The sequence below is a fragment of the Saccopteryx leptura genome, chromosome 2 (genome assembly GCF_036850995.1).
Source record: "Saccopteryx leptura isolate mSacLep1 chromosome 2, mSacLep1_pri_phased_curated, whole genome shotgun sequence".
Classification (NCBI taxonomy): domain Eukaryota; kingdom Metazoa; phylum Chordata; class Mammalia; order Chiroptera; family Emballonuridae; genus Saccopteryx; species Saccopteryx leptura.
Window position 1 is genome coordinate 367,540,489 of NC_089504.1, and position 17,888 is coordinate 367,558,376.

The 17,888-nt window shown below is 45.0% G+C and overlaps 1 protein-coding gene across 3 annotated transcripts; it reads right to left on the reverse strand.

Annotated features, from left to right (window-relative positions):
- Window positions 1-256: 256 nt before the first annotated feature.
- Window positions 257-15,626, reverse strand: HEPACAM (hepatic and glial cell adhesion molecule). 3 transcript variants are annotated; one of them, XM_066365127.1, is made up of 7 exons: window positions 15,407-15,626; window positions 4,462-4,803; window positions 3,527-3,808; window positions 3,144-3,243; window positions 2,553-2,626; window positions 2,185-2,252; window positions 257-1,620 (listed from the first exon to the last, which is right to left on the reverse strand). In XM_066365127.1, exons 1-7 carry the CDS (start codon window positions 15,501-15,503, stop codon window positions 1,330-1,332), a joined length of 1,254 nt encoding a protein of 417 aa, XP_066221224.1. In that variant the 5' UTR covers window positions 15,504-15,626; the 3' UTR covers window positions 257-1,329. The 3 variants fall into 3 exon arrangements, with proteins under 3 accessions (XP_066221224.1, XP_066221223.1, XP_066221222.1); XM_066365126.1 differs by having other exon boundaries at window positions 2,185-2,255; XM_066365125.1 differs by having other exon boundaries at window positions 2,185-2,255; window positions 2,397-2,626.
- Window positions 15,627-17,888: the final 2,262 nt, after the last annotated feature.

The following is a 17,888-nucleotide window of genomic DNA, read 5'->3' on the forward strand; positions in this document are numbered from 1 at the left end:
TCTATGGTGGAGAGTCAGAGCTGGAGCTTAGGAGGTTGAGAAGAGGCCATGGAGGCAAGGACTCCTAGAGGCAACAGGGAACAGAGGTCAGAAGACACAGAAGGTCTCCTCTTTCAGCTTTTTAATTGCCTTCCCTCCTTATACAGTAGATCATTGTCTCTCCCACATACTGTTCCATAAGTGGGGCATGGGCACGGATGGGCATGGCCTGGCTACACAGTGGCCCAATCTCTCTGTATTCTGATGTTTGTGTGATTAGAGAGTCGGCCCTTCTCCTGTCTCTTGTGATCTGAGTATCTGAGAGCAGTGCAGGTAGGAAGCAGGAGTCCAAGGTCTGGATCATGTCTCCCTGACATTGCTGGGGAGCAGTGAGCCTCCTCCTCCCCACCGTTTCTCTGAAAAGTCAAATCTTATTCTCTCACAGTTGAAGGGAGCCCAATAGCCTTTCCCAGGGGTAATGATTGTTTGAAAGGCTTGTTTGGTAAGAAAGCCAGGGAGAAGACAAAGGCCAGGGAGAAGGTATAGGTGTGAGAATTAAAAACAGTTCTTCACTGATCTAGATTTCTGGGCCAGGGTAACGAGTTAGAATTCCTCTCTCTAGGAATAGAGACAGAAAGAATGCTTAGCTTGCCATTGAGGGAGGCTTTGGGAGAAGGCCAAGACCAAGCATTCAGGCTTGAATCCTTTTTTCTTGCTAGGGCCAGGTCTGGGGGCAAAGGAACGTACTTGAGCTCTTCCCTTGCCAACCAGGAACCAGGTGCCCAGAGAGGGGTGCTCCAAGGCACTGCCTCCACAATGATTTCCGGATGCTCAGAACAGCACCCTGTACACACAGTAACCAGCATCTGACCTCCTCTTAGTAGACAGTTGTGCGTTCTGGGCAAAAGCCCTCTCTAATCGGGCTTGTTGAAAAAGTGCCCGAGGAACCAGGCGTTTCTTCAGAGGAAGAGGGGTGGGTGGGAAGCACAAGAGCTTCCTAGGAAGGGAACAGGATATCACAAGAGTTAGGTTACTCATGTTAGTTTCCACTGGACCCCTGGGGTACTGGGCCGGAAATATAATAATCTATATGGTCCTAAGGGGGTACAACCCCTATCCACCGAGAACACTACCAGTGAACCGGAAACAAATGCGACCAGGTTTCATACCCAAATCCCTCTCCGGCATCCCGCTGTGTCCCCCATCTGCGCATGCTCACTCACGTAGTTGGGCAAGACCCTTGCGCCCCTGCGCGGACCGCCCCTGGCCATGCTTTCTGGCCTCTCCGGACTCCGGGTCTCCCGTGCAGCGCGCGGGCGTCCACGGGACAGGGCGGTCCCGGGGCGGCTCTCAGGCGCTGATGCCCACCGGGCCGGCCTCCTCCTGCTCGCGCATCAGGCGCGCGGCCGCAGTCCGAAGTGTGCGCGAGCGACCGGGCGAGCCGGGGGCCCGGGACGGCGACGTGTGCGTCCGGCCGGGGGCGGGGGAGCGCGCGGGCGAGCGCGGGTACCGGCGGGCAGAGCGCACGGGCATCCCAGGCGAGCGGCCGGGAACCGCTGGCGATACAGAGTAGCCGGGCGGACCGGGCTCCGTCGTGCCCCGGGGCTCGGGAGCAGGCTCCTCCTCGGGCTCCGGGGCGTCCTGCAAGGACACGTGCAGGGTCAGCAGACAGCAGCCAGGGCTAGGGCGCGACTGGCGTCCGATTGCACTGGGAAAACCAAAGTGGAGGAAATAACTTCCTTCACACTCACTCCCGCCTCTTGGAAGAAGGAGGCAGGCAGAGGTCTGTTTTGTTGTTTGTTTGGGGCAATACACGACATTTAGCTCGGTTCCTGGCAGAGGATAGGTGCTCAGTAAATATTGAAATGCATTAACTTGACTGCTTTGTCTGCTTATTGTTCTCTTTCCACCTGTCTCGAACAGCTGAGGACAGTTAATAGTGGAACAGAGGGGAAATCACCAGAGTTGGCATCCAAATACCTGGGTTGGAAGCCTAGACCAGCCACTTATTTTCTTGGTTGATCCTGGACAAGTCATTTTACTTTACTGGGTCTTATTTTTCTAGCCTGTAAAGTGGGATGACACAAATACTTCTCAGGTTATTCTGATAGTATAAAGGGATATCAATATGGTCTGGCTGCCTAGCACCAGGATGTGGAAGGAAGTCGTTGGTGTTTGTGAGGCACCCAGCCCAGGGCTGCTCACCTTGTCCTTCAGAATGTAGAGTGCCATGGGGTTCTTCCGCTCCTGCTCTCCACTTCGGGGGAGAGTGTCTGCTGCACAGGGCAAAGAATGGGGTGGCTGGTCCAAGTACAGAACCCTTTCCACCAGGCAGCACCCACATTTTGCTCCCCAAGTGGCCAGTCAAGGCCCTGCCACAACCTCCACCAAAAGATCCACAACACATGGGGCCCTACCTTGGCCGCACCTCTCCCTGTTCTGCAGTCTTCGTGCAGTTGGTGGAGGAAGGGGCCCTGCAGAGCTGGCTTCTTTGTGGCCCAGTTCTGCCTTTTCCCAGCAGCCCACTGATCTGAGTGAGGATGGGTTGGGTGAGTGGGCCGCTGGGAGCTCACCTTCTGGTTTCAGGCTGTCATCATTCTGATCCATATATTCCAGGGAGTTTTGCTTCTCCAGTTTCCTCTTCTTTCTGCGAATTGACCCAGCAACCCATGAACAGAGCTCCTAAGTGTGAGCAGGAGGAGGTCTTGGGTTGGGGACACGGGTGATTTGATGGCTGTAAAAGAGGCCTTATAAATGGAGAACGGGCTGAACTGAGTCATGTCTGAGTCTGTATCCTGAGTCTGCCACTGGCATTCCACTGGCATTGTGACTGTGGGTAAGTCATTTAACTAATTTGAGTCTCAGTGTCCTTATCTGTAAACTGCAGGTAATCATACTTAAAAGGTAGCAAACTAACCACAACCACAGTGCCTAGCCCATGAAAGATGCCCTGCAAGTGAAACCATTATTAACAGTGCTGGATCATCTGGGGTTGTGAACGCAGGCGGTGTCTCCTTACACAATATACACAGTAGTGAGGTGGATCTCCTGGGAAGAAGTGCAGGGCCCTGGGAGGAAAGGCATTTAAAGGGACTTAGGAAAGAGAGCACGGGGCTGTGGATTGAAGGATTCGGGTACTCAGGATGTGGAACTTGAGGAGTTACCCAGACTTTTTGGAGGGTTTCCAGCAGGCACAGACTGTCACCAAGGTCACAAGGAGGAAGATACCTCCTGTGGACAAGATGATGTAGAGAGAGCTTCTTCCTAGGGAGAGAGACAGGCAGAGAAGTGAGAAAGGCTTGAGAGGAGGCACCAGGTGTGGTGAGGGGAGCTTCCTGTAGGGGGGTGGAAGAGAAGAGGAGCCCCAGGCAGTATGGCTGGCCCATGCAGATCTTGCCCGAGCTTACTTCCCACCTGTTGCTGTCCTCCATGGAGAGCTGGCCCACTCTGCCTTTCTCTTTCTCAGTTTGGAATGTCTGTAGCCCCTCATGGGCACCTACCTGGCGGGGTTTTGAGTCCTAAAGGGAGGGCAGGCAGGAAGACTCACTGTACACGGTGATTTTGATAGGCAGGCTGCGGCCCTGACTGATGGGGTTCTCCACCACACAACTGTACAGGTCGTCGTCCTCCATGAGCACACGGGTGATGGTAAGCACCTTTTGGTCGGGGGACAGGAGCATTCGCGAGTCATTGAGGAGAGGCTTGCCATCCTTCAGCCAGGTGTAGCTGGGCTTGGTGCCATTCTCATGAGAGCAGTTCAGAGTGAAGGCTTCACTGAGCTCCAGTACAGTGGTCGAAGCCACTAACACCTGTGGCCTCGAAATGGGCACTGAGCCGGGGGAGGGAGCCTGTGAGCCATGGGCCCAAAAGTGTCTCCCTTCCCCTTTTTAACTCTCTACCTTCAACACAGCACAACACAATTTGTGATCTAAGAGGTCCTTCAGATATCACTAGTCGACTTCTTTACCACCATCCATCCATCCATTTATTTATTTATTCATTCATTCATTTATTTACCAGCTATTTATTGAACACCTGCTGAGCACAGGAGGTATAATGCTGAACAAGCCATGGTCCTTGCCTTCATTGCCCTTCTTCCTAAATACCTTTCCAAGATGTCTTAAACTGACCTAGTGTGGAACAACTAAGCCTAAATCCAACTGTCTGGATTCAAATATTGACTCTATCACATACTAGCTGCATGACTTGGGCAAGTTACTCAATTTTTTTTGTGCCTCAGTTTCCTTTTCAGCAAATGGAGATAATGATATTAACTATCCTAAATAAGTTAGCATTAAATAAGTCAATATATGCAAAGTACTTAAAATAGTCTCCAGCACACAGTAAGCATTCTTTATGTGTTTAGTGTAGCCTCTCTGCTAACTGGTAATGTCTAGTTGGTTCACTGTCAACTCCCTAGTGGCTTTTGTGTCAGTCTCAGTCCCACTCCCACCTCCTTCCCTGCCATGTGGAGCGCTTTACCATCCACAGTGAGATTGATGGTCTTCTCCCCGGTGAAGGTGTCATCAGTGATGGAGATCTCGACCTCATAGGTGCCCTCATCGGCGAGCTGCAGGTCACTGAGAAGCAGGGAGCCATTTTCAAACAGGCGGATGCGGTCTCGATAATCAGGCCGCAGAGTGCCAATGATCTCTGTGCCAATGGACTGTACCACGGTCACTGGCTTATCCCGCTTCAGCTGCCACTTCACTACAGGCTTGTCGCTGCTGGTGCTGCTGTACTGCACAGAAAGCAGGGCTGACCTCCCCACTGTGCCATGGATCAGGCGTATCGGGCTGGTGATGTTCACCCCCTGCAGGGGCTCTGTGAACAGAGGCCCATGGGGAGAGGGCAGCATTAGGCCCTTGGCTCCTTACCTCACTCCCGTAGTTAAGCCCTTTGATCTCTTCACACCTCCCCATTCTGGACCCTTCACACCTGTCCTTCCTTCTTACTCTCTGGTGCCATCTCTTCTACCCTGCAGTTCTGGGCCCTCTGCTCCTCCATACCCCTCACAGCCATCCCTGGCCCTTAACCCTTCTATCTGGCTCTCTGCCTCCGGCAGTTTCTCCATTGCCTTCCTCTTGAGGAAGATTTCAGATGTTCATTTTTTTTTTCAGATGTTACCCACACACTGTGATCCATTTATAGAAATATTTCTTGAGCACTTACCATCTGTTAGGCACTGTTCTCTATCTTTGAGATACATCAATGAGCAAAACAGACAAACACCTTTATCTCCTGTAGCTTTTAAGTCATTAGACCTTAGGCTGAATTTGTCAGGTTTTTTTCTTTATTGGAAATTGGGAGAGTGAGGTGGGGTGGGGTAATGGAGAAAGTAGGAGGACATAGATTCACAAAGAAAGGAGTATGTCACATGACAGTGCCAATAAAGGGGAAATTTAGGGCCCGAAGACAATGGGGCCATGCTCCAGTCAGACCAAGAGCCTCTCCTATCCTTGCCCCAACTGCATACAGCATTTTACTAGGCCTGCCCAGTGCAGAACAGTCTTGCAACTGGGTAGATGGTTTTGGAAATTCACCCAAATTTCAGCCCAAATTGTATCCCCTTTAGAAGAGGGATTTAAGATGGATAAAACAAAAAGTTTGGGATCCGAAAGCTTTGTACTATTGGGCTCCACCAACTAACTGGCTGTGTGGATTTGGGCAAGTCATCTTTCTAGGCTTCACTCTTTTATATAGAAAATAAGAAAAATGGGTTCTGGCTGGTTGGTTTAGTGGATAGAGCATTGGCCTGGCATATGGACATCTCAGGTTCGATTCCTGGTCAAGGTACACATGAGAAGTGACCATCTACTTAGTTCGGCCTCCAACTCTCCCTTTTCTTCTTCCCCTCCCGCAGCCAGTGGCTTGACTGGTCCGAGTGTCTGCCCAGGCACTGAGGATAGCTCTGTTGGTCCCCAGCGTATCAGCCTCAGGTGCTAAAAATAGCATGGGTGATCTGAGCATTGGCCCCAGATAGAGTTGCTAGGTGGATCCCATCTGAGGTGCATGAGGGAGTCTATCTGTCTCACTATATCTCCTCCTTGCTTAAAAAAAAGGAAAGAAAAGAAGAGAAAATAAAGAAAACAGTAGAAAGAGCAATTGCTGTATCAAGTTCACAGTGGAAAAACACAGTATGTATGTCAGTTATTGTGTAGTGAAGAGGACATAAGACTGAGCATCAGAGATTCAGTTACCATTGTTAACCTAGGAGAAGTCACTCATGTGTTCAGGACTTAGATTTCCCATAGGTCAAATAAATGGTAATCTAGATGGTTTCATTGTTTTGTTTCAATCTTGTAATTCTGACATTTTACCATCTTGTCTAATGGCTGCCCTATCCAAGACACATCTCACATTTCAGGGATCTCTTAGGCACTTTGGAGCCTGACAGATGCTGTTTGTTGGTGCCCTAGCCTTGAAGAGCAGCACCACCACCTGGGAGCAGGGCTCAATTTAAGTAAATAGACACACATATGTCAGGTTCTCAGTCCCTCTGTGTTCCCAGCTACTTTTTCTGACTGTAATTGCCTCTGAAGTTCCCTCTTCCTTCCTCACCCCTATTGCCCACTCTACTAATGCTGCTGTTTAGATCTGGGGAAGCTGAGCTGTATAGTTCCATTCCTTACTCCTCTTCTTGTGCCTAGACTAAACCAGGAGGCAATTACTGTATTTCCTCATGTATAAGACACACCTTTTTTGAAAAATTTGGGGTCTAAAAACTGGGTGCATTTTATACAGTGATTGTAGTTTTCTTACTTGCATTTCCCACTTTTTCACCCTTGTTTTTGCGCTCATTATTGTAGATTTTTTTTTACTGAGGACGAGGCAGTATATGAAGACAGTGACTGATTCATCATCAGACACAGATGAGGACAAGATAAGAGATGGGAGTTTTGACAGTGATGATGAGTTGTATGAATTTTATGATGAATAAAACTTGAGTTCAGCCTGACCTGTGGTGGCGCAGTGGATAAAGCGTCGACCTGGAAATGCTGAGGTCGCCAGTTCGAAACCCTGGGCTTGCCTGGTCAAGGCACATATGGGAGTTGATGCTTCCAGCTCCTCCCCCCTTCTTTCTCTCTGTCTCTCTCTCCTCTCTCTCCCTCTCTCTGTCTCTCTCCTCTCTAAAAATGAATAAATAAAAAATAAAAAGAATTTAAAAAAAACAACAAAAAACTTGAGTTCAAAAACTTTATGTAACACATTTTTTTTTCAAATGTTGGGCCCCAAAGTTAAGGTGCATCTTATACATGGGGAAATATGGTATATTAAAAGGTTAGTTGTGGAGATCAAAGCAGATTTTACTTGATTTAATAAACATTCAATCTATTTTTAGAACAAGTGCTTTGTTAAGTAATGAGCTCATCATTTTTGTAAGTGGTCATGAAAAGGCCAATTGACTATTCTTCCATGTCTTTGTGCCTCAGTTTCCTCCTCTGCATAATGAGATGGTGGGACTAGATGATTTCTAGGGGCCTTTGACTCTGATATTTATTACCTTCCAGGTACGCTAGAACCATAAAACCTTAAGTATAGAAGCAACTACACAAGATTAAAGCTGCCATATATATGAATACTATATGCTTATTATTGAGAGGAGTCTTACTTTGGGGGAGGTAAAAGAGAATCAATTATTTCAAAATATTTTTTTATTAAAGGTATTTTTGTCCCCATGAAACCTTATATAAATATGAAAATAAGTGAAATCTAGTTCTAGCTCCCCTGACTTGGCAGAAAAGAAGGTGGGTATCAGAGTCCTGTTTTCCACAATAACGTGGAGTGCTACTAGGGGTCCCTATGATTTTGTATATCCATGTGATCACATGATCTGTACGATTTCTTCCAGTTCTAGTTTCTGTGATTATTTGCCTGCCTGGCAAGTGCTAGGTCCCAGATTTGTCTTGATTTAGAAAAGCAAGCTTTCAACTTTCCTTGAATAAGCAAATAGGCTTTTATTTGTATGACCTGAATTAACCCTGAAAAAAATCATTGCATTTTATAAGGCCATGATGGTGATGTTCAAATAATCGAGAACTATCTAACCCCCTTTCTCAGGATCCAGTCTGAAGAAGTAGCGTGTGCACATGAAGGTCATATAGTCAGAGCCGTCTTGGTGCATAGAGACCCCAAGCACACATGAGCTTCTCATTTCCTCCTTCCAGGAGGCTGGACAGCTGCGGTGCCAGCTCCAATGATAAATGGAAGAGATTCCCTCTCCCCTTTTCTCTCCCTTCTATCTTCTCTGGCTCTTGCTTGAGCTTCTCCTGTGTACACTCCCTCCTACCCCATAAAATGTCTAGAGGTCCTTTTATGATGTTTTTTCCCCCTCAAATCTGCTCTTTCCGCCAATTTAAACCTGATTCTTCAAGATAAAAACACTGGATAAGCTAGAGCATATGGATTTCCCTAGCCTAGGCTTTACCCTCCTTCAGGTGGGAGCCTTCCTCCTGCCCTTGACTTGCAGGGTGTTCAGAAGTGAATGGCTGGTCTTTCTCAGAAGCTGACAAAGAGAGCATTTTGCCGAGCAAACACTATTTCCCAAAACTCTTGCCAAAACTGGAGTTTGTATTAAGTTTAGGGTCCCACAGTTTTCAAGGGACACAGAGAACTGGGACAGGGCATTGGCTGGTTGGATCAATGGATAGAGAGAGCATCAGCCCAGTGTATGGACATCCTGGGTTTGATCCCTGGTCAGGGCACACAGGAGAAGTAGCCATCTGCTTCTCCTGCCCCTCTCTTTCCCCTTTCTCTCTCTTTTCTCCTCCCACAGCCAGTGGCTCAATTGGTTTGACTGTTACCCCAGGTGCTGAGGATGACTGAGTTGGTTGTAGTGCATCTGCCTCTGATGCTAAAAATGGCTCAGTTGATTTGAGCATCAGCCCCAAACAGGAGTTGCTGGATGGATCCTGGTCAGGGCACATGCAGTAGTCTGTCTCACTGTCTCCCCTCCTATTACTTGAAAAAAAAAAAAAAAGAACCAGATGCCAAAGCAAGACACAGAAATGAGGAAGTAGCTAACAATTGTGATCCAAACTTGAGAAGTGATTAACTTAATTATTGTCCTCTAGCCTCTGAGGCATCTTTCTGTAGAAAGTTTCTATTCCCACTGGAGGCTGAACAAAAGGAAATTGATACTGCAGCAAGATGTACCTATCAACTTAAACAGAGCCATACTAGGTTAGGTAGGTGGCCCTCATTAAGTAGGATTTTGATCTTCTGTGACCTCAAGCAATATCAAGCTTTAAAGTATAAATGCATCTGCCAATAGCCTCGGGTTCCCTTCATAGCCTCCTCCTTTAAAGACACAATTATCTACTCATTTTTTTTTGCTTCGCAAAGATTTCCATTTACTAGTATTTGCCTTAAATTTACCTTTTAAAAATGTCAATGAGTTGGTGGCAAACATGCATTATAGGATTTGGTCTGTATGCACTTAATCCATAATCTCTAACACCACAGACTGCAGTTATATCCCTTTTTAATGCGCAGGATTTTTTGTTTTGTTTGGCTCTATCTCCACAAGGAAGTCCTTTCATCCCTTTGGCCATCATAGATACCCTCTCTAGGCTTTCTCCAACTCTATTATTTCTTTCTTGAGGTGTGGTGACCAGAACTGCATACAATAATCCAAGGGCAGTACATAGCATGGTTTTCTAAAAAAAAAATATGGCTTTCTGATTCTGGTTTTTTATATCCATCCTAATGAGTGATGCTCTGAGCAAACAGCCCCTCTTCCGCCCCTGCGGTATAAGGGCATCACTGAGTATGGACATGTTGGAGTTACTATGCTATATTCTTATGTTGTTATCCTGTTGATATCTACAATGGCCTACAAGGGTGTGAAATCCTTTTAAGTGTCAGTCATTCAGGAATGTAGGAGAAAACCAAGGAACAGAAATTGTGAAGAAGGCCTTTGGGATTCAGGATGAAAGGGATTCTTGGTTGTTGTTCTTTTCATCTATATTCTAAGGATGTTCAGTAATGAGCACCCAACTAATAGTATTAAAATGACATACAGAGAATTCCATGTTTGGATTGGAACAGTCATTGTTAAGCTGTCAATTCTCTTAAACTGACTTATACATTTTATATAATACCAAACAAAATTCCAGGACGTTTACTTTGTGATATTGGCACAAATAGATAAATAGATCAATGGAACAGAATAGAGTGTCCGAAACCAGATTTGTATATGATTGCTTAATTTATGACATGTAGTAGGGAAAGATTTTTTATTTTTCAATGAAAAGTGCTGGGCCATGTAGAAAAGAGATGAATCTTGGCCCTTCCCACCTTACACAAATATTACTTCTAGATGGACTGTAGATCTAAATGTGAAAGGTAAAAACAATAATGTTTTAAAAAGAAAACACAGGAGAATATATCCAGGACTTGAGGGCAGACACAGATTCTTAGATATAACACAAAAGTGTGCCACTCAAAAAAAGAAAATGATATATGTTGGACACAATAAAATTAAGAGCTTCTCTGGTTGCTGAACAATGGCCCCAGATGGGCAAAACATCTGTAGAAGATGAATCCTGGTCAGGGCGCATGTGAGAGTCTGTCTCTGACTCCCCTCCTCTCACTTAAAAAAAAAAAAAAAGAGTGTCTCTTCATCAAAAGACACCGTTAAAACAGTGAAAAGGTAATCTGTAGAGCAGAAGATATTTGTAATGCATATATCCTATAAAGGGGTCATACCCCAAATAGATGTTTTAAACTCCTGCAAATCAATGATTTTTGAAAACTCAATAGGAAATGGACAAAAGACTTGGAATAGATACTTCACAGAAAAGGATGTCCAGATGCCTAGTAAGGATTTGAAAAAGATACAACTTCATTAATAACCATGGAAATGCAATTTTAAACCACAATTTGATATCACTTCAAACTCACTAGGATGATTAAGATGAAAAAGAAAGATAGGAGTGTTAGTGAAGATGTGGGGCACAGTGCTGGTGGGGATGTAGACTGATAGAACCACCTTTGAAAATTGATTGGCCCCATCCACTAAAGCTTAACACGTGCATATAATTTAGCAATTCTACTCCTAGGTATATCCCCCAAAGAAATGTATATCTCTGTTAACCAAAAGATACATACCAGAATGTTTTAGCAACTCTATTCATAAAGCTCCAAACAGGAAACAATATGGATGAATCTTACAAATTTGGTATTCAGTGAAAGAAACTGGACACAAAAGAATGCATACGTATGTTTCCATTTATGTAAAATTCAAAGACATGCAAAATTAATTTGTACTAGAAGTTAGGATACCACTGTTACTTTAGTGGGAGGGCAATTGTAATTGAATAGTATGGGGGTTCTTCTGAGGTCCTGAAGTGTTCTATTACTTGATCTTGGGCACTGATACCATGAGTTTATTCACTTTTTAAAGGTTCATTAAACTGTATCTTTATGCTAAATGCATTTTCGTGTATGTAATTTTTTTTTTTTTTTTTTTTTTACACAGACAGAGAGAGAGAGAGTCGGAGAGGGATAGATAGGACAGACAGACAGGAATGGAGAGATGAGAAGCATCAATCATTAGTTTTTCGTTGCGACACCTTAGTTGTTCATTGATTGCTTTCTCATATGTGCCTTGACCGCGGGCCTTCAGCAGACTGAGTAACCCCTTGCTTGAGCCAGCGACCTTGGGTCCAAGCTGGTGAGCTTTTGCTCAAACCAGATGAGCCCACGCTCAAGCTAGCGAGCTCGGGGTCTTGAACCTGGGTCCTCTGTATCCCAGTTTGACGCTCTATCCACTTGCGCCACCACCTGGTCAGGCTCGTGCATGTAATTTTTAATAGGGAAGAAAAAAAAGACAGTACCTACAATGTGATAGTGACCTTAGAGCTAAATGGATGAAACCCCGGCAAGGGACTTCTTATTGAGTCCTTAGAGAATGGAATAATCATAGGATCCTGGAGAGTAAAATCTTACAAATCAGATTATCTAGATTTATAGCTGTATTTATGTCTGTAAAGTAGTGTCCTAACCTCTAGAAAAGCCTTATTTTCATATTTCATGAATTGGGCTGTAATGAATTTAGGAAAGCTTTATTAGTTCATCTTAGGGTCAGAGCATTAAAGACTGTTACTTGTCTGAGGCTGGCCTGGTGGCTGCTGCCATAGCACAAGGGATTAGGTAAATCTTTGGGAGTGAGAGCAACATCATCTAAACTCCCCATTTTAGTGCCAATCTTAAAAACTATATTTCTCAGCCTCCCTTGCGGTTAGATAGGCCAGGCAACTGAGTTCTAGGCAATGAACCAGTAGAAGTGATAGGTATCACTTAAGGCTGGTTTAGGATCCCTTATCCCCATTTTAAAAATTCTCTACCTGAACGAAATGAAGATAAACCTCAGAGTTTATCTTGGAAAGACCTGTCAAACGTTGATAGAGCTCCATCAACTTGGTCCCTGAAAAAAATCAGTGGAGCAGAGTTCTTCCTTTTTGCTGGCCTAGCCTTAAATTTCATTTTACTACTACATAGTTAATGCCAAGAACTTAAATTTTGGAACTTATTTGCCACAGAAGTTGGCATTTTCCTAACTAATATATCGATGGCAGAAAGTTTTTATAGAATCTCAGCTCTTTATTGCTCTAAATCCACAGCAGTACAATGGCCTGACCCTGCACTTATTTCTTAACCATCCTAGGTCAGAACTAATATCTTATTAGCATAGCCCAGGGGTGGGGAACCTATGGCTCGGGCGCCAGATGTGGCTCTTTTGATGGCTGCATCTGGCTCGCAGACAAATCTTTAATAAAAATAATAATAACGTTAAAAATATAAAACATTCTCATGTATTGTAATCCATTCATTTCCTACCGCTCATGTTCATGGCTGCAGGTGGCTGGAGTCAATCACAGCTGTCCTCTGGGACACCAAATTTTTATTGGATAATGCGTAATGTACACGGGTCATTGTATGGCTCTCACAGAATTACATTTTAAAATATGTGGCATCCATGGCTCTCTCAGCCAATAAGGTTCCCGACCCCTGGCATAGCCTATAGTTAGAGGGTTGTTGTTGTTTTTTTTTGCTATACGTATTTATTAAGTTACATTCTCCCACACTTTAGGTCCTTTGTCACCTTTTGTTTTTGCCCCATCACACTGACTAACAATATCTATAATTTTTTTCCTTATCATTTGATGACCTGAAGGAGTTAGTGATATCTCTGATTTGAATATTTCACATCCACTTCCTATTCCCAAACCTACAGCTCTCATTATTTCTCCAAGTCATTGTAATTTCCACAGAGACTGTTCTCAGTAAGGTTTATAGTAACCTCTTAAATGCCATATTTAATGAACTCTTCTAGGTCCTTATAATACTGGGTCTTTTTGATACATTTGACATTAATTCTCCAGAAAACTTTCAACTCCCTTGACTTTCTGTATACCACAGTCTTTTAGTTCTCTCTCTGCCCATGTGATTTCTTGGTCTCCTCAATGGGATTTTCTTTTTCTCTGCAACTCTTGAGGCTACTCAATGTTCTATTTTCAGCCCATTTTCTCATCCGAGAGGCTATTAGCCATTCTCATTTTACTCTATCTATGGGCTGACAGCTTCCAAATACCTCATCAGCCCTGACCTCCCTGCCGCCCAGCTTCAGGCTATTCAACATTTTCCCACAGATGTGTCATAGGCATTTCAACCCTAACACGGACAATACTATTTATCATATTTCTAACCATATCCCATTTTCCTGTTTAAGGTTTCCCACAGAAACCTTAGCTCCCCCTCTTCCCACTTATCAATTACTAGGTCCTAGATATCTCTCCAAAATATTTCCTTAACATGCCTCATTCCCTCTATTCTAATTCCAGCCCATGATCTCTCCTGAACTATTGCAATAGCCTTGTTATGGGTTGGACGGTGTCCTCTAAAATTCATATGTTGAAGTCCTAACTCCCAGCCCCTCAGAATGTGACCTTATTTGGCAATGGAGTCATGGCAGAGGTAATAAACTGAGGTCATACTAGAATAAGATGGTCTCGTAATCCAGCCTGATTGTTGGCCTTATAAAAAGGGGAAATTTGGACACAGACACAGGCACAGGGAGAAAATCATGTAAAAATGGAAGTTATGCTGCCACAAGCCAAGGACCTATCAGAAGCAGAGAGGCCTAGAACAGCCCTTTTCCTAGCACCATCGGGTAGGACTTGCCGACACCTCGATCTCACACTTTTAGTCTCCAAAACTGTGAGGCAACAGACTTCTGCTGTTTAGGCCACCCAGTTTGTGGTTCTTTGTGACAGCAGACCCAGGAAATGCTTTCTTTTCTGTCTTGTTTTCCTCTAGTTTCCCCTCTAATGCCTCTCTGCAGAACGAGCATCTGAAACATACGTCTGGCCCTGCCAGTCTCCAGATAAAACCCTTCAGTGCCCTTCCCACTCCATCGTTACAGTCTTTATTCTAGTTTATTAGTGTAGTTTACTGGGCTCTTGCCTAATCTAGTTCACACTTTCTTCTCCAGCAATGGAGAACCTCTGGGCTGCTCCTAAACACAGGATGCCATTTCACGCTGTTGACCTTTGTCTATTTTCCCAATTCTAATGTCCCACTGTCACACCTATTGTTCTGATCCTTTAAAATTTAGTGCAGACGTTCCCAGGTGACCTCACCCGATAGTCCCTCAATACCACCAGCACCAATTTCTGGATGGGCAGGTGAGCTCTCTCTGATCCTGGTCATCTTCTGCATATCTGACTCATAATAGTTTCTGTGTTTTATTAAAATGATCTCTGCATCACTGCATTCCTAGGCTCTCTGGAACAGTGTGTGTGTCTCTGTGTGTGTGTGTGTGCGCGCGCGTGCGTGTGCATGTGTGTGTGTGTACATAAACAAATATACTTAAAATAAGATCAATTCTCTAAATAGTTGGTAGGGGGTAGTACAGGGGCAGGTATCTATGGTTGGGGTGGGTTATGGGTAGATGGGTGTTACTCTCCAAAATTAGGAGCCTTGTTATCTTCAAAGCTTATTCCATCTCTTGCTGTTTTACATTCAGAGAAGCCAGAGTAGGAGGCTGGGAAAGCACAAAACCAAGATTCCCCAACCCTCCAAGATCCACCATAACCCTTGAAATGAATGCCAGACTGACCCATGCCAACAAGACATCCCATAAGAAATGGCTCATTGCCCTTCATCTAATGTCCTGAATGCTGTGGGAGCTCCAAAGTCATGCAGTATTTCGAGGGAGGGGGCTGGGGCCAGGCAGCAAGCAACGGAATAAAGAAATACATTCAACGCTAATGCCTGAATTCCCTGAGATGCTTCCCACAGCAGCCGAGCGCTCTCCCCTCCTCCCACCCCAAATGCATTCTGGCCCTTCACTCTCCCTTCCCTCTCTTTTGAAAGCCCTGGTCCCTTCTCCAAACCCTTTTTTACCCTTCTGGGCTCCTACCTGTTTGGATCAGAAGAAGGTAGACAAAAGGAGTGAGGCGTAAGGCACTGAGGGCTCTGGACAGGGTTCCCCTTTCTCTCTTCATTTTGGGTGGCATTCTCTAGCTCTGGTGCAGACAATTAGCATGATTTCTCCACTCTGGGCACGTCCCTTTGTACCACTCAGTTTCTCTGCCCGAGCACAACCCTGCCAAGTTCCCTCTGAATACACAGGGCTCTGTGTGTTGCTGAACTTGTTCTTTCTTCTCTTTCAGACCTGGCATTTTCCAGTTTCATAGCCTTACATCCCCAGTTCAGAAGGGGCTATCTGCTTAGGAGATAATCTCCAGTGGGAATGCCAACCTGATGGGCCCCAGGAGCACAGTTCTTCCCTGTCTGTGCTGAGCCCACTACCAGGGGGAGATGATGAGTTGGGCTCAATAGGGAATGGGCTGGGGCACACACTAAATTGGGCCTATGTCCCGACCTATCCTGTCTCCACCTCACACTCCTTGTTCGTGAGAAAGAGGGTGAATGCCAGGGACAGACCTCCGATAAGTTTTGAAGAGGGAAGGATAGGAGCTTTTAAAAGGCTGGTAAATTAGAGACTCCAGAGAACAGCTGATGAGATGGAAAACCCATTAAACCCCATAGGAAGAAGATTGGAACATGGCCTGAATTCTGTTATTTTCATACCTGTCTGCTCCTAGTTAAAGTCCTCTTCCTTATCACAGAATCACATAGATGCTGAGGACCTCTTTCTGGAAGGCACTCTGTTTATTCTCTTGCCTCCAGCTAATTTTCTGTAATATGTCAGAGCACAATAAAGGTGGCACCCTAACAGCCAGCATCCTGGGACTCTGTCAGCAGCTTCTCAGCCTGGTCACCTCCCCTTGTCTCCAGGCTTGATGAGGAGTCCATCTAGCTCTGACCTGCCCCTCATTACCGTGTCTGCCATTCTCATAAGGGCTCTCAGTAGAATGTATGCTTACTAAGTGCAGTCTCCGGACTGGCTCACAACTTAGTCAATCCTCAATTTCACATCTGTGAAATGGGGAAATAGTAACTTCTTTGTAGAAATTGTTGGGAGGATTAATGAAGATTTGGTAGAGTGCCTAGGAAATTCTTTGTTACAAAGACATTTGAAACTTTAAAAAAAAGAACAACTCCTCCTCCTTTCCCACCTCTCTCCCCTCCCTCCCTTCCTCTTCCCCCTTTTTCCTCTTCTTATTCCCTTCCTCCTCTTCTTCTTCCTCTTCTCTTTCCTGTAGAGAATCTTTATATCATGATGAGACCAAAGTTTACAGCTCCACTCTTGGTCATCTCTAACCTGGTCTTAGTTTTGCAATAGTTACCTCTTAAAATACTCTTTTTATATCCTAGAGAAAACCCGAATTGGCCAGATATCTAGGACTAAAGACTCACTGCATAGTCCAAAGAGGCAAAAAATGGGAAAAATTGGGAAGCATTGGTTTTGAACTTTACAGAGGAACTCCAATAAACATTCTGATTTACATAAATAGGATATTTTTTCCCTTCTGTATTTCTTTGTCTATAACTTTTTCCGAGACAGCTCAAGGCACCTGTCTGCCTGCCTCTGGGAGCGTTAATGTTGTTTCAGCAGGAATACAATGAAAAAGAGAAACTTGGTATTCAGCTTCTGACATTGTACTTTAGAGTCAGTAGCAGGACAAAGAACTTGAAAGCCAAACTCTGTAAGGAACGAAAGGATACTTTAATTTCTTTTATCTATCCTTTTGGAGTATCATAGAACAACAACAGCCTGTGGACCAGAACACAGAGTTCTACAGGACTGTAGACAAATGGCCTCTTTTGTTGGCGATGGCCAGGCCTTAAGGCTTATTGTCTGAGGGTACAAGGAGTATATGATGTTCAGGAAATAGCCTAAAGTCTGCTTTTTTGGTTGTTCTGAAGTCTGTGGAAAGGAAAGTGTGCTAGAGGAATATTAAAGAGGGATATAAATTCTCAACATCCCCCTTCCTCTGCCCTAGAAATGAATTTAGGCTCCTTATATTCATACAGAATATGAAAATGACTCAAAGTGCCCAAAGTGCCCTTAAGGCAACCCAGAGATGCTGGGAGGGCAAAGTACTGGCAGAGAGCCGACTGGGAGGAAAGGAGCCACATGGCCACACTATGCAGGCAACAACTGGAGCCACCAGCTAGCCCTGTGGGAGCCATGCATATAGGTAATCAGACCAGGCAGCAGCCTAGACTTGTTCAGAGACCAGTAGGAATCCTGAGAACACCACATAGGTCCATGGACATTGTCTCTTTCTGTTGCCACAAGGTCACTGATGCCATATCACCTATACTCTCCTACACCCTTCCCAGGGAAGCTGGGTTGGGGGAGGAAACTAGAAAGACTGCTTGAGCAATTGTCAGAGTTGTTTAAGCAGGGACTGAACTTCTTCAAGTGAATGTTAAGTGATTGGTCAGACTGAGCTTCTCTGTGTGGTTCAACATTTAGTTTTCCTCTGCTG